Source organism: Apaloderma vittatum, unplaced genomic scaffold (genome assembly GCF_000703405.1).
Source record: "Apaloderma vittatum isolate BGI_N311 unplaced genomic scaffold, ASM70340v1 scaffold1951, whole genome shotgun sequence".
Classification (NCBI taxonomy): Eukaryota; Metazoa; Chordata; class Aves; order Trogoniformes; family Trogonidae; genus Apaloderma; species Apaloderma vittatum.
In genome coordinates, this window is record NW_009697210.1 from 49,550 (window position 1) to 63,038 (window position 13,489).

Sequence of the window (13,489 nt, forward strand, 5' to 3'; positions counted from 1 at the left end):
ACCTGGAGTTATTTATGTATGTTCACAGTAATATTTCTCTACACCAAAAAAATACAAACCCCACAAAAAAACCCAAAACACAGTTCCCTAGTACAAATTGCTCAATTGCTAATCAGACTGAACCTTAAAACTACTGGATTTTAATATCTGCATTGAGGGGTGAAATTGTCATTGGGCTCAGAGCAGTATTGGGCCTACGCTACAGCAAAGGGTCCACTCAGAGTTCTACACGAAGAACTCAGTTATCTGTAGATTTGTCCAACTCCTCTGATTAGGGACAAATTAGAATCACAATAGAAAACAGGTAAGAACTATTATCCAAAAAAAATATGAACCACTGTCTTATTATGTATTATCTTTAATTGTACTTACTTTATTTCCAATGAGATTTCTACATCCATGGGTGTGTGTTTGTTAACAGGAATAAAATAGCTATAATTTCCAGACCTGAAAAATGGGGCATTAATACACATAGGATTTTGAGACAGACAGCACATTTACAAAAACACTGAAGTTGCATTTTTTAAAAAGAAAAAAATACAAAAAGCTAGAAAAAACTCCTACATGCTACAAGCAATTGTGAGAAGGAGCTGGCCAAGTAGCCATGCCACACCAGTAGTATTTTTTTCCATCATAATAAAGCATAATAAAACAATTTACCTACCAGCACTGTAGATTTTCACTACAGTAGCGATTGTCAATGCTTTGCTGAGTTTCCAAAATCTGTATGGAACTGATTGTTGTATCAATCCCTAAAAACATTAAGAATAATGTTTTATTCTTGATTATTTCAGAAATCTCAGATAAGAGCATAATAAAATTATAGTTAATACAGTGGCATCTACTCCCTTGCTTGCCACTACAGGAGTTGCTTTATATCTAAATTAGCACTCAGTAAAAAACCTCTGGTTGATCACCTTCATTCTGCTGTTTCAAGGGAGATAAGATCCTCGTTCGATTTACAGGGACAAATATCCTTTTGAGGATATTTGACAAATATTTCTTTTGAGCAACATTGAAGCTATTTTGATGACAGTCCAAGCTGAATACAAGTGTGTCAATGTTCATTTTAATGTACTAGAAGCTGTGCTCATGCAAGTTCAGTAATTTGACAAACATTATCTTTGCTGAGAGAAATAATCTGAGGCGCAACAAAACTTGTTTCTAATCCTGTGTGCAGGAAAACCACCTAACTCTAATGAATATGATAATTTCTTCATAAAATGTTGCCTTGAACTTGCAAGAACTTAAGAGTTTCATAATGTTCTACATATAGGATGAAAAGTATAGCCATGATGGGGTGGCTTTTCCTCAAGGTAGATTAACCCTGCAGAGAGTTAGGAGTGTGCTAACACAGCATCACAGCTTCTGCTCTCATATCACAGGATCACAGAATTGTTGAGGCTGGAAAAGACCTCTGAGATCATCAAGTCCAGCCTATGTCCCAACATCACCACATTGGCTTGGGCACATCACCACATCGGCTGGACCACGGCACTAAGTGCCACATCCAGCCTCTCCTTAAACTCCTCCAGGGACGGTGACTCCACCACTTCCCTGGGCAGTACATCCCAGTGCCTGAGCACCCTCTCCGTGAGGAAGGGCTTCCTGAGATCCAACCTAAACCTGCCTTGACGCAGTTTCAGGCTGTGCCCTCTCGTCCTGTCACTGGTTGCCCGGGAGAAGAGCCCGACCCCCAGCTGAGTGCACCCTCCCTTCAGGCAGTTGTAGAGAGTGATGAGGTCCCCCTGAGTCTCCTCTTCTCCAGGCTAAACACCCCCAGCTCCCTCATAGCTGGCCTAGGAATCACTGCACTGAGTTGCAGCCTAAAAAGCATTTTTCTTCTGGATATGTCTTCTGCACCTGATTAGTGCAGGTCCATGGTAAGGATCTGCAGCATCTCAGACCCCTAAACCAGCCCACCTCAGTCTGAACCATGAAGGATCCTCAAACAGAAGGGGCTAAACAGGTTTAAACCTCACGAGTGACCCTGGCATGGAGGGAGTGTGTGAGGCATCAGCAGATAGCCAGACTCCAGCTGTTGCCTACAGCACCAAGCTTCTGATATTTTAAGTCTCGCAAAGTGGTGCAAAAAGCACAAGGAGGACCTGGCTCAGCAGGCTCAACCTTGCTCTTCACATTGTGCAGTGAACACTGGGTTTGTGTTTCTCTTCCTCTCTTCTGCAGCAATAGTTCCTTGCTTCGCAGAAAAATTTAATGTTCCTAGGGTGACCTGTGATCTCATTTTAAAACATCCATGTGGTAATATATACTTAATTTTCAGCATGCAAATATGCACATGTATGCTTAATTGAGAAGAGGGAAATTTAGCATGTTCATTTCAGAAGAACATTTCCCTATGTCACAGCACCTCATTAAAACATGTATCACAGTAATGCCACTAAGGCATGTGTAGCCACATAAAAAAATTAAGAAGGGTAAAAAATTTTCCCAGATCATCCCACTGGGGCATACCCTGGCAACAAGCAGAACTTGTGTTTTATTCCTCACATGGTCCCAGGTAGAAATCTCCTTTAAGTGCACGCCGGTGAACAGCTATTTTACCACCCAAATATCACCTAATCTTTAATCAACTACTTATTTTTAAAAACCCAAAGCTTAAAACAGAGCATCCACATTAGCAGAAAAGACGAGGCATAATCCTGCTCATACTGAATAATGCCTAAGCATGCTGCTATAACATATGTAATCAGCAGGTACTCATCTTCATGGCAAAGAATCAGTATTGTCAGCCCAGACTGGCTCTGATATAGCAATGCGCAGTCACTAAAAGGGGAGTCTGAAATCAAGCCAAAAGTCTTGTACTGAAGAACTTCATTTCACCTCCACTGATGCAGGTGGTGTCAGGATCCTAAGGTAGAGATGGCCCCTTTCAGCAGCTGGCATTTCTGAATCCATTAGGTGAGTTGAGCCAAATCCCAAAAGCTTCCTTTACCCTGTATCATGCATTTCCTTCACACAAGTACCACATTCATATCCTGTAGCATTTTGCTGTACAAGGGTTAGCAGTGCTGTGCCCCTTACAAGATTTTAGCCCCTGTCAAGGAAAATGTCACTTGTCATTTTATTGCACTGGAAGCCAAGTCTAAGAAGTCTCTAGTGAGGGCAGCCAGAATGTCTATAAAAATCTAATGAAGATGTAAGAATAAATGGTAATGACAAGAAAATTATAGTGAATCACAGGTATTTAATAGATTCCTAAGTGCTAATTCTCTATAATGACCAGTTATAAATGAAACTTCCAGCAGCAGAATTCCAACCCTAAAGGTAGTTATGCCAAGGTTACACAAAGTTATACCAAAGTTATACAAGCATACGCTTCACTAGTTTTTTAAAAACATACAGGACTTACAGTCATTTCCAAGATCAGGTCTTCCAATAAGTTTTTTGACTGGATCTTGTTCAGATAACGTGTCACTTTTGTTTCCTGTGAAAGGAACGTCCTCAGGTTAGCTTTGCACACTTGTAACAGCAAAATATGGACACAACACCAGAAGATGCTTTGTTAATTATCTCTTGGATAAAGACAGGCATAACTACAAGAGAAACCTTTAAAATACAAAACACCTCTATTCAGAACATACATACGTTCAAAAGAAGTTTGTAGATAGTAAGAAACAAGCTTTTGAAATTCTACAGGAGATCTAAAACATTTTCAAAAATAGCCTAATAGAGAAGATTTCATCCACACATAGAATATCACCAATTGTTATCACAGAGAGCCAAAACGAAAGCCAGCATCCAGTCAGCTGATTCAGTACAAATCTGCTCATAAAACCACATCTTTCTTATTAGTGAGGAAATGGCATTAGTAGGAAGTCACTGTTTCATTATAGAAAAAATTCTTTTACAAACGGAAGGATCAAAAAGTATTATTTTACTGAGATTGAAACAAGACGGCTGCATTGACCTTACTGTTTTCTTACTCATTCCAGATTTTGGGGTTCGTTTCAGTATTGGGAAATAAGAAAATTAAGACTTTTCTCATGCTAGTAGGTGACCGAGTGCATGGAATAACATTAACAACTAGAATCTCAGAGCCTAGAAACAATGTAATACAAAATAATCTTTGAGATTTCCGTAATTTTTGTTTGTTATCAATCTGCGATACTGCTTCCAATTATTCTTTGAATTCTTTTTCTGTTTGCTTTGCTTGATCTACCAGTTCTGCCAACTTAGGTGATAACTGTTGTGTTTAATAGTATTCTGCTGTCCCATTTCTCTGTACTGCTACCCACACCTGGAAAAATGGCTACTGAACACATACGGTCAGTTATACACATCCAGTAGGTCTTGAGGTAGATCTAAAAAAACCCATATTCATTCCTTCATTCTTCCTTTAAATTACAAACTAGTTGTCACGTCTTCCTTCCACTTTTTTTCTGTTTTCTCCTGATGGTCTAGCTACGTTAGCAATGCATTAAATGTTTCCTGCCATTTTGCATTTTCATTAACAGAGAACTGTTCTATAGTAAAACCCATATCCCCCGGTAAAGGTAAAAGGTTGCTAACTGAAAGAAAGACGTTCTCCCTGTAGATGAAACAATTCAGCTGTGCAAGCATTGGCAGGAATATTTATTAAATACTCTAAACTACTAAACATTTAATACTGTGATTCTTTTGCAGACAACGGAAGAAAGCATTAAGTGGGTGTATATACACAAATATAATTTGTATTAAAACTAGGATGAAGACAGATTTACTTCACTAAGATTTTAACTATTTAAATTGAGTCAGTAACCAGACATTTATTATCACTTGTTTTTTCACACATTTCACTTGGTTTTTCGCTGTTTCATTGTCCTTTAGGCTGATGCAATCCAAATGAAATGTAGAAAATTGGCCCCTGATGTTATTTTTATCTGGAGCTCAAATTGCCAATTGAGAACACCAGGAACCACCAAAACCCAATGTAACAGCCTTCAATAAATTATGATATATTCCAACTCTGTCACATGCAGTAACTCTGAGGGCTTTCTGACAGGCCCACGTGGGGCATGACGATCCAGTTCAATAACAAATACAAAAGTACAAGTGGGACTGGAATGAAATGAGGACAACCGTCATATTCAGACAAGATTCATATAAACTCTGCCAATAAACGTAGTACCCTTTTTTAAAAATTTTTTTTTCCCTCAAACACTTTCTGGTTTTAATTCACATGAATTGTAAAATTGTAATATTCTATAAGCAGCGTGGAAAAAAAATGCTGATGATTTCTTTCGGTGGTTGTACCTTGTTATGAACCATTAAGTACTGAAGGCAGTAAGTGCAGTAAGTGCAAATGCGTGAAGTTGACTAAAATCAGCAGGAGCCCTCATCAAGCTTTTATTGTGAGGAGAGAGACACCAGAGAGAAACAACACTCTAAGAGGAAGTGAGGACAGGCCCTGATTATGGGTGACACTTAACCTGAAGGGGCAAGCAATGAGCACTAAATGGCAATGGAAGCAGAGGGCAGAACAGGCCCAGGTGCTGAAGAGTACTCGCACTCCTCAATTCTGCTGAAATCAACAGGAGTCTGAAAGTCTAAATCCTTCAGAGAAACCAGTTCTTAAGACGAATAAGGTATGAGGGGAAAAAAGGTCACGTTAAGCTAGGCTACATAAAGATGTGCTGAATTTTTGTTTTAACAAATTTTGCCTTGCTTATGAATGCTTCTGTTTCTAATTGAACATTCCTAACAGCCTTCTCCTTGACAAATCTGAGATGCAAGGGATTAGGCACTACAATGGATGCACTCAGTAGAAGTCTGAGCACACAGAATTTAGGTATTGCATGGTGGAATAGCAAAGAGTCTGTTAAATATTAAGTCCTGAATTAGCATTTAATTCAACTGTAATTTTAAATAGTTTTATCTTGCCATGAATTGGACTAATCGGCTGATTCTAATATATCCACTGTTTATCTTGATTATTCCTCATATTTAACTCTTAGCTTTTTGTTCTGAAAACATTTTCCTTTTCATTTATCTTGGCTACAGCTACATTAAGCAGCTTGTTGGTTTCCCTTCTGTTTGGATTTCATATTGACATTGTTACCTTCCATCTGGGGATACCTTCAGCTTCATTAAACTTGTGCAGATCTGAAATCTTTCAGTAGCTTGTGTACTGTGCTGATTTTTCACTCTTGGATCCACACTTAATGCTATTTGGAGCATGAGACCTCGAGAAGGTAATGCTTTGTGTTTACTCTTATCTTCTCTCTTCACCTAATATGAAAAGCAGCCAGCTGGGGATAGAAGGTTTTCATATTTCATTTTCATCTGTCTATAGCTCCCTCATTTGTAAATGGAGATTAATGTCTTTTTAATTAATCAATGCTCTTTCAGGCTTCAGAGCGATACAGATCACTTAGGTATGGTGTCTCAAAGGCACTGTACTGAGCTGTAACTGCCACGGGGCTCACTGCCACACTAATTCCAAGAACCACAAGGACCCCTGACATGCAGCTTGTCTGCGAATGGCGCTTTGTGGCGTAAAGAACGGGCAGTGGGTGAATCCCACTGAAACAGCAACTGGCAACGCCTGCTCTGGCAGACACTTGCACTTCGGAGGCTGAACGGCACCCATCCCCAATTTCACCTCACCTTGCCAGCTGTGGTTGGTGCAAGAATTGTTCCCAAGGCCAAGACAGGAAGGGTATGAATTCTGGGTTTAGTAACACTAACCCTCGCTTCCAGACATTGACAGCGTTAAACAACTTGTGCAAATCTTTATGTATAAACTCTTTCTTATAAAAGTTGTAAACAATACACCTATTCATATATTACACACGTCACATCTGGCAGACAATATCCGAAAGAGAATTCATTCCAGTAAAAGAAATTTGTTTCATAAAGCTCTGTCTTCAAATAACAATTTCTCTACTCAAAAACCCTGCCTGAATGAGCAGAGTTTTAATTCTAGGTTTCATATTTTCTGGCAGTTGAATTTCTGTCTCTGCCCACAGGAATGATGTGGTATCACCACACTGTGACACCGTTTAATGTTTGGGGATTTTTTACATCTGTTAATTCACCTTCCACTACCCCCAATCAACTCCTGTCCAACTGTAGCCAAAGGTTAATTAAAAGGATTAGCAACTTTCTGATTCACATGAAATCATTTACCATGAATGGCCAAGAACAGTGACACCTGACAAAACATCTTAGGACCCAAAATTCTTAAAGGTAACCAGCCAGATTTTCAAAAATATATTGACTGCAGGGGTAATTAGCTATATCAAATTTTTTCTTTACTCCTGTGGGCTAGGATCTTTTGTAGGAAGCGAACTGCTTTTACAGATTCTTACCCCATCCCCTACACTCTTCATATAGTCTTTACTCAAATGGTAAATAATAGAAATTAATGTTTTAGCTTACCTTTCTCCTTTGAATCGATTTTCTCATAACTTAAAGATCTGACATTTGATTGATGAATTGGACAACAATAGACCTTGTCACAAGGCAAAACGTCACAGAAATTCACTTCAGGAATCCTGCTGATCAGTTGCGTGCTCTGAGAAATTGTGCTTTCCATCTGCAATGCTAGAGGAAAAAAAAAAGACATAGTTGTCAGTAGTGCTGCGTGTCTGTTGGCATTTTATAAAAGCACAGAAATTGAAAGTTTGTTACTTGTATGCAAAGCAGCAGAAATACACAGTACCTGCTGTAGTGGTAGAGGGAGAGACTAGAACAGCACTTGAGGTATTGCTGATGAAGAAAAAGAAAATTCATTAAGAAATGGACATCAGAGTTGTGGACCAAAACAGATTAGTCCACAGCCTGTTGCTAATATTAATTCAGTAACACTAATTTAACTACTTGCCTGTAAATCGGTTGTTTCTCAAAACGTTTGTCATGAATGCTAAGTAAATACAGGGTCGATATTGTCAGAGCACTGTAGAGAGAGAATTAGTCTGTAGGTTTACATCCATCTTTTATGTAACATAAAATGAATAACACCTTGATAGCACCTTGTCCAAATGTAGTAAAGTGAGAGTTAACTATCTGATCCCTTCTGTTTCAGTGGGAAAAATTTTGTCTGAATTTAATGGGGTTTGGGTCACATACTTGTACACAGCATTGTACTGGTATACTTGTGTATATATATATACATATACTTGTATTCAACACAAAATTTTCATTGCAAATAGAATCACAACCCCAGCTTGAAGCACTGGGCAATCTCAAAAGTCCAAATCATACTTTCCTTTCCACAAGTCCGATGCCTCAAGTTAAACTTGCAGAATCATAGGAGTCCCCACTCCAGTGGGAACAAGTTCAGCTTTGTTTCACACAACAGAATCACTCTGTACATCCAAAATTGTACTTTGGTGCAGGATGACTGCAAAAAACATGCAGGATCTTACAAGTCCAGCTTTGTACCTGCAGCACAAACCACCAAGACACATTCCAGGTGCACCATACATGGTGACATTGACAGAAATTAGTTGTGTGTGCACCACATGGGCATCTCAATTTTCTAAAATTATTTCAGTTTTCAATACCACCAGGCATATTCATTGTTAGCTTTAATGCATTGTGTTCTTTGACTAGGCAGGGTGAGAAGAAGAGAAAATTGCAATCTTTTTTCTGATTAAGTAAAAAGGGAAGGGAGAAACAAGCCAATCTGTTGATAATTAATCGTTACCATAGTGCCATAATAGCAATCAAAACTATTATAATCAACCGGAAAATCTTCGTAGAGCAAGACACTTTCGTCTTTGACAAACAAACCTAGGGGAAAAAAAAAATGTTTGCTTAATTTACCTGGCACATAACTATGCTACTACTAGTAATTTAAGTAATACTACACTAGTCTGACTTTAAGTTAACCTTGTTTCTTTCCGAGGAACCATACAAGTCATCCCTACCTAGGAGTCAATGTTTAAAGAGAAAAACTTAAGTAGTGAAATGCTACCTAACACTGTGAATGTGTTGCACACCGTTGATACTCTTGGGACACAAACATTACACAGAAAGATGAGTAAAAATAACAGCTCTTTCGCTTTTCTTCCTGCCATTTTTCAATACTTCTGAAGTATTTCAAAATCAAATTAGAACTCAGTAAGCAGACACAAGAACTAAAAGTTGAGCAGCTTTCAGTACATGCTCAGACCATGTTAAATCAGGGCTGGTGTAAATACAGAAGAAAGACTCTTTCCAAACAAGTAGGAGTATTTTATACGATGAAGCATTTGATTTTTTTATGGAATAAAGAACATCTGATCTATTATTTTCTATCATTTTCTCTTGCTCTTTGGCACTGGCAAAAGCAAGGTAGGCAAATGAGCATTGGTTCATCTTAAAGAACAGGACTTAGCAGCCTAGGAAGACTGTCTCAGAAAAGGTCAACTGATATTCACTGATTCATTCAATCCCTGTGAAAAGGGGTTTTCCTCTTTCTGTATCAGGATATGGAAAGAGGAAGTCTTTCAGCAGTAGTAACATCATCCTATCCAGGATTTAACCACCTGAAAGATGGCACTACCCAGTACAAAACAGGAGATGCTAACTGCAAACCACAGCAAAAGACTCATCCAAGGAAGAAAGGTGAAGAAGAATTATCACTGTGCAGACTTCCAAGCCGAAATAAGCATTTCTGTGTAAGCTGCACTGCACCAGGTGAGCACATCTACAGGTTCAACAGCTCTGGCCTGTTGGCCTCCCTCACATCACTACACAGCAAGAAGTGTCTCCTATGTATTTTCTATCTTAGTACAGTTTGGTTTTAAAGCTTCTAGCACAACACTAAACAATTCTGGCTAAGGAACTTGGTTCTGCATTTAGAAACATAAAAGATTTCACCAATATTTCAGCACTTACAAAAACTTCCTCATAGGCGTATTTCATATATTTAATTTCACTTACCTTGCCGGATTTTAGAGGGACTGATTTTTTTGATGGCAGAAGACTAGTAGCTCCACTATACCTGCTATAAGAGACAGTATGTCTTTAACATTCAAATGCTTCAGCAACTAATAAATGGGAGAAGAGATATTTTCAGTAGGGTGTTAATGTCACTTCTTTTGCAGTTTTAATGTTTAAAAAGAGAAAGGCGGAAGTGTCATCAGATACATTTTCAAGAACAAAGGCCTCGAGTTAATTCATTCAGGTGAATCCTATTAAATGCTACATTTGATTTCAAAGAAAGCTCAGGGAAATGGTTTAGGAATAGGAAATGCTTATCACTTCCACTGAAGCACTAATGAAGATTCTTTCTTGCAGAAGAAGCTCTGCAGATTGCTCTTAGCAGCAATTTCCAAGCTCCAGGGCTGTAACTGGGTGCAATCCACACTTTCTTTATGCAACTGAAGCAATTACAAAAAATGCTGCAATTTAACAGCCATTTCAAATATTAATGTTGTGAGTTAAAAAAACATGAGAAATTTGCAGCTTTTTGCACAGCTTAAATGCTGAAGATGAGCTGAACTCCACTGTCCAGCAAAATCAGTTTTCACTTCTACCACAGACCACTTTACCAATTTCTTTGACAACTACCAGAGAACATCTCAGACAGAGGTACCTGAATTTGCTCTCTTCACTGAATGTTGACTTTAAACTGTTCATGCGTTTCAGCCTAGCCAATTTCTTATTCCACTGTTCCAGTTCTTCTATTCTGACTTCAAGATTGTTGGTTACTTTACAAAGCTGTTTTACAGCGCCAACATTCTCCATGAAGATCTGATCCTGAGAAGCAAAATAATGACAAAAGTAGACACAGTACATTCATCAATCAGATGAGTACAAAATTCACCTATGTAAGGATACATTGAATATCTAAAATGCAAACATGAGTTATCTGACTGTAAATGGGATACACTTAAGAATATAAACCCCTTTTGCTAGATTGAAAAAATTGCTTATGTTCAATTTACCGTAAATTGAAAATGAGGATTTGCAGAAAAACTGAAGAAGCTAAAGGGCTTTGGAGACCAAGAAATTAAATTATATTTTATCTTCACACTGTGTTGAATTTTAAACATTAACACTGCCACAATGGCATCTAGTACTTGATTTGTAGTGCTGCAGGTGAACATAGATTTCAGAATCCCTTAGCAAAATATACATCCAGCCATCTACCCATAGGATTAACTAACTTCACTCAGACAAGCCACGTCATACTCATGAAGGGAATCACACAGGAATCAGTGAGACAGAGAAAGATCCAAACCAGAGGTCAGGCTGTGACAGCATACTGTATTGTTCTCCCCTTCAACCCCTCCAGCCTCTTATAAGAGTCCTAAAAGTTCCAATACCATAATCAGCAGCACGATTAATACAGTTCAGATACCTTCTATTTACTCCTTATGAATATTTTACCCAGGAGAAGCCTCCTAATCTTCTGTCCCCTGCTTATCATCAAGGTATCAATCTGCTGCTGGAGAAGCCCTTAGATAATCATCCAGAGAATAAGTATTTTATCCATTTCTGAGCCAAAACTGGTTACTGATCCACTGCAGGAGCATGGTACCAGCATACTTTCTTTGCTGTGTTTGAAAGAATGGCTTTCTCATACTAACATCCAACCAGACCGATGCTATTAAACCTTGGATGAAGCTGTTAGTGCAGTTAATGTTGCTAAGAGTTGCACTCAAGTCATGCAGAAATAAGGCAAAAGCAGAGTTTTGCCTTTCACGTAAATGCTACACACACCTTTCTTTCAAAGGTGACTGCATTCCACAAAAGCAGACAGTATTTTGTCTAAAGAGAACCAGAGCACGGGTATAGGTTGCAAGTTGCAAACTCCTCTACTGCCAGAAGACCAACAGCCTGTTTAACTAAAAAGTGACTTTAACATAATCTCCTGCATCTAGGACTTGAATCTCCTTCAGGTGACTTCAACTAGCTGAGAAAATGGCTCATCTGGCAAAATGAAGGAACACTTTCTTTTATTAAAAAAAGACTGATTGGAGTTTCACTGCCTCACTGATGACAAAGCACTGGGCGCAGCGTTATTGAGAAGAAAGATTCTTGTCCCAAAATAGCAAATTTCCAGGCAGTTGAGACATTTTTTATAGAAAGTAGCAGAGCCTGGTTCAAATGTGTAATGCAATCAATTAGTTCTACTGAGTTCAACAGCTCCAAACAGGTGACTGACAGGGACACATAACCAAACCAGCCAATGTCTTGCTTATCTGGAACTAAACTTGGATTTTGAGATAACAAAGTTCAAGACCTCAAAACCTGCCTAACTGCAAGCAAAGATCCGAAGCACTGTCCTTTCACCACAAAAGCTGCCGAGTCATTCTGGAATTGGGAGCTTCAGACACTTAAAGCACATGTTGCACCTGGACAACAGATGTTCCAAATCTCTGAATTCAATATACTTCTTAAACTGCTAGTCACAGATCTTCTCTGTCCCTGTCACCCCAAAGGTCACAGAGTCGACATTCACATGCTCTGCCACAGGTGTTAGGAAGGAGAAAGTGCAGATTTACCTAACCATATCAAAAAACAAGGACAAAGTGTTTGTGAAATGATCCCAGACTTAGCCAAGTAGTCAAAAAATGCTAAGCAAAATGTAAGCCATTGCTGGAACAACTCATTCCTGATTGGGCCATGTCCACTGCAGAATCACACCCTGCAAGGTACAGCAGGCTTTCTCTATTTGCTAAGTCACATCCCTGGAAAACATCCTGGCAAGTGTTATCTGGAGACTCAAGCTACATAAGAGAAAGGGACCACAATGGGCCCAAAGAGCAGTGCTGTGAGGCACTGTTAGAGGTGGTATTTTGTGTGATAATACAGCAGAGAGAGATACAAGTCAAAAGCTCAATTTTGTCAGGGAAAAAAAGCAAACAAACAACTGACTACCCTAAAGAAGTTTTGCAGGGCTCAAAAATGCAAATGGTGCTGCAGCTGTCACACAACATTACCAGGAAGGGCAAAAATGAAGGGCAAAATGAACCTTGTGGCACTAACATCACTGTTCTCCTACGAGCACGTAGAAATCAGCCGCAGGCTGTAACCCTGACCAAATACAGCAAATGTTCTAAAAGTCTCCTTTTCAACAGAGAAAGTGCTCTTTCCACAGTTTTATTCAAGGTGTCTAATTGAGGCTTCCTTTATATGGAATGTGGCCTAGCAGACTTAATCTCTAAATTTATCTTTTTTATAGCCTATCAAACGAAGACAAGTGAAATGCAATATATTTTTAGAGATATTTTCTCCAAATTTGGTGGTGTAGACTTGCGCTTTCTATAGAATAATGAAAGAACGCGTGATTATAACGAATGCAGGATCGCGCTCATGACATCATGCAGACAAGACAAGGTCACCAATTTGTAAAACCTCCCTCTTCCCATTATCAGAAGTAAGTGGGGAAAAGCTGGGAAGTGGTCCTTGACCTGCAGTGAACCAGCACACAACAAAGGGGCCGCTGTGAGCGATTGCCTGGACAAGCGCTGTCTGCGGTCATGTGTGACTGGACACTGTGACTGACAGTCCCTTCCAGTCCTGTTTCTACAGGAAAAGGAGGGAAAGA

The 13,489-nt window shown here is 39.1% G+C and overlaps 1 protein-coding gene across 1 annotated transcript in view; it reads right to left on the reverse strand.

Annotated features, from left to right (window-relative positions):
- The window catches only part of MYRFL (myelin regulatory factor-like), a gene marked incomplete at its 5' end in the record, with an annotated part of 28,111 nt that overhangs the window by 4,521 nt on the left and 10,101 nt on the right, over positions 1-13,489 (reverse strand). Inside the window, 7 exons of the mRNA XM_009877518.1 lie at positions 373-447; positions 665-752; positions 7,384-7,548; positions 7,667-7,713; positions 8,654-8,739; positions 9,874-9,934; positions 10,529-10,692. Coding sequence (XP_009875820.1) covers positions 373-447; positions 665-752; positions 7,384-7,548; positions 7,667-7,713; positions 8,654-8,739; positions 9,874-9,934; positions 10,529-10,692 — 686 coding nt within the window. The remainder of the gene's footprint in view (positions 1-372; positions 448-664; positions 753-7,383; positions 7,549-7,666; positions 7,714-8,653; positions 8,740-9,873; positions 9,935-10,528; positions 10,693-13,489) is intronic.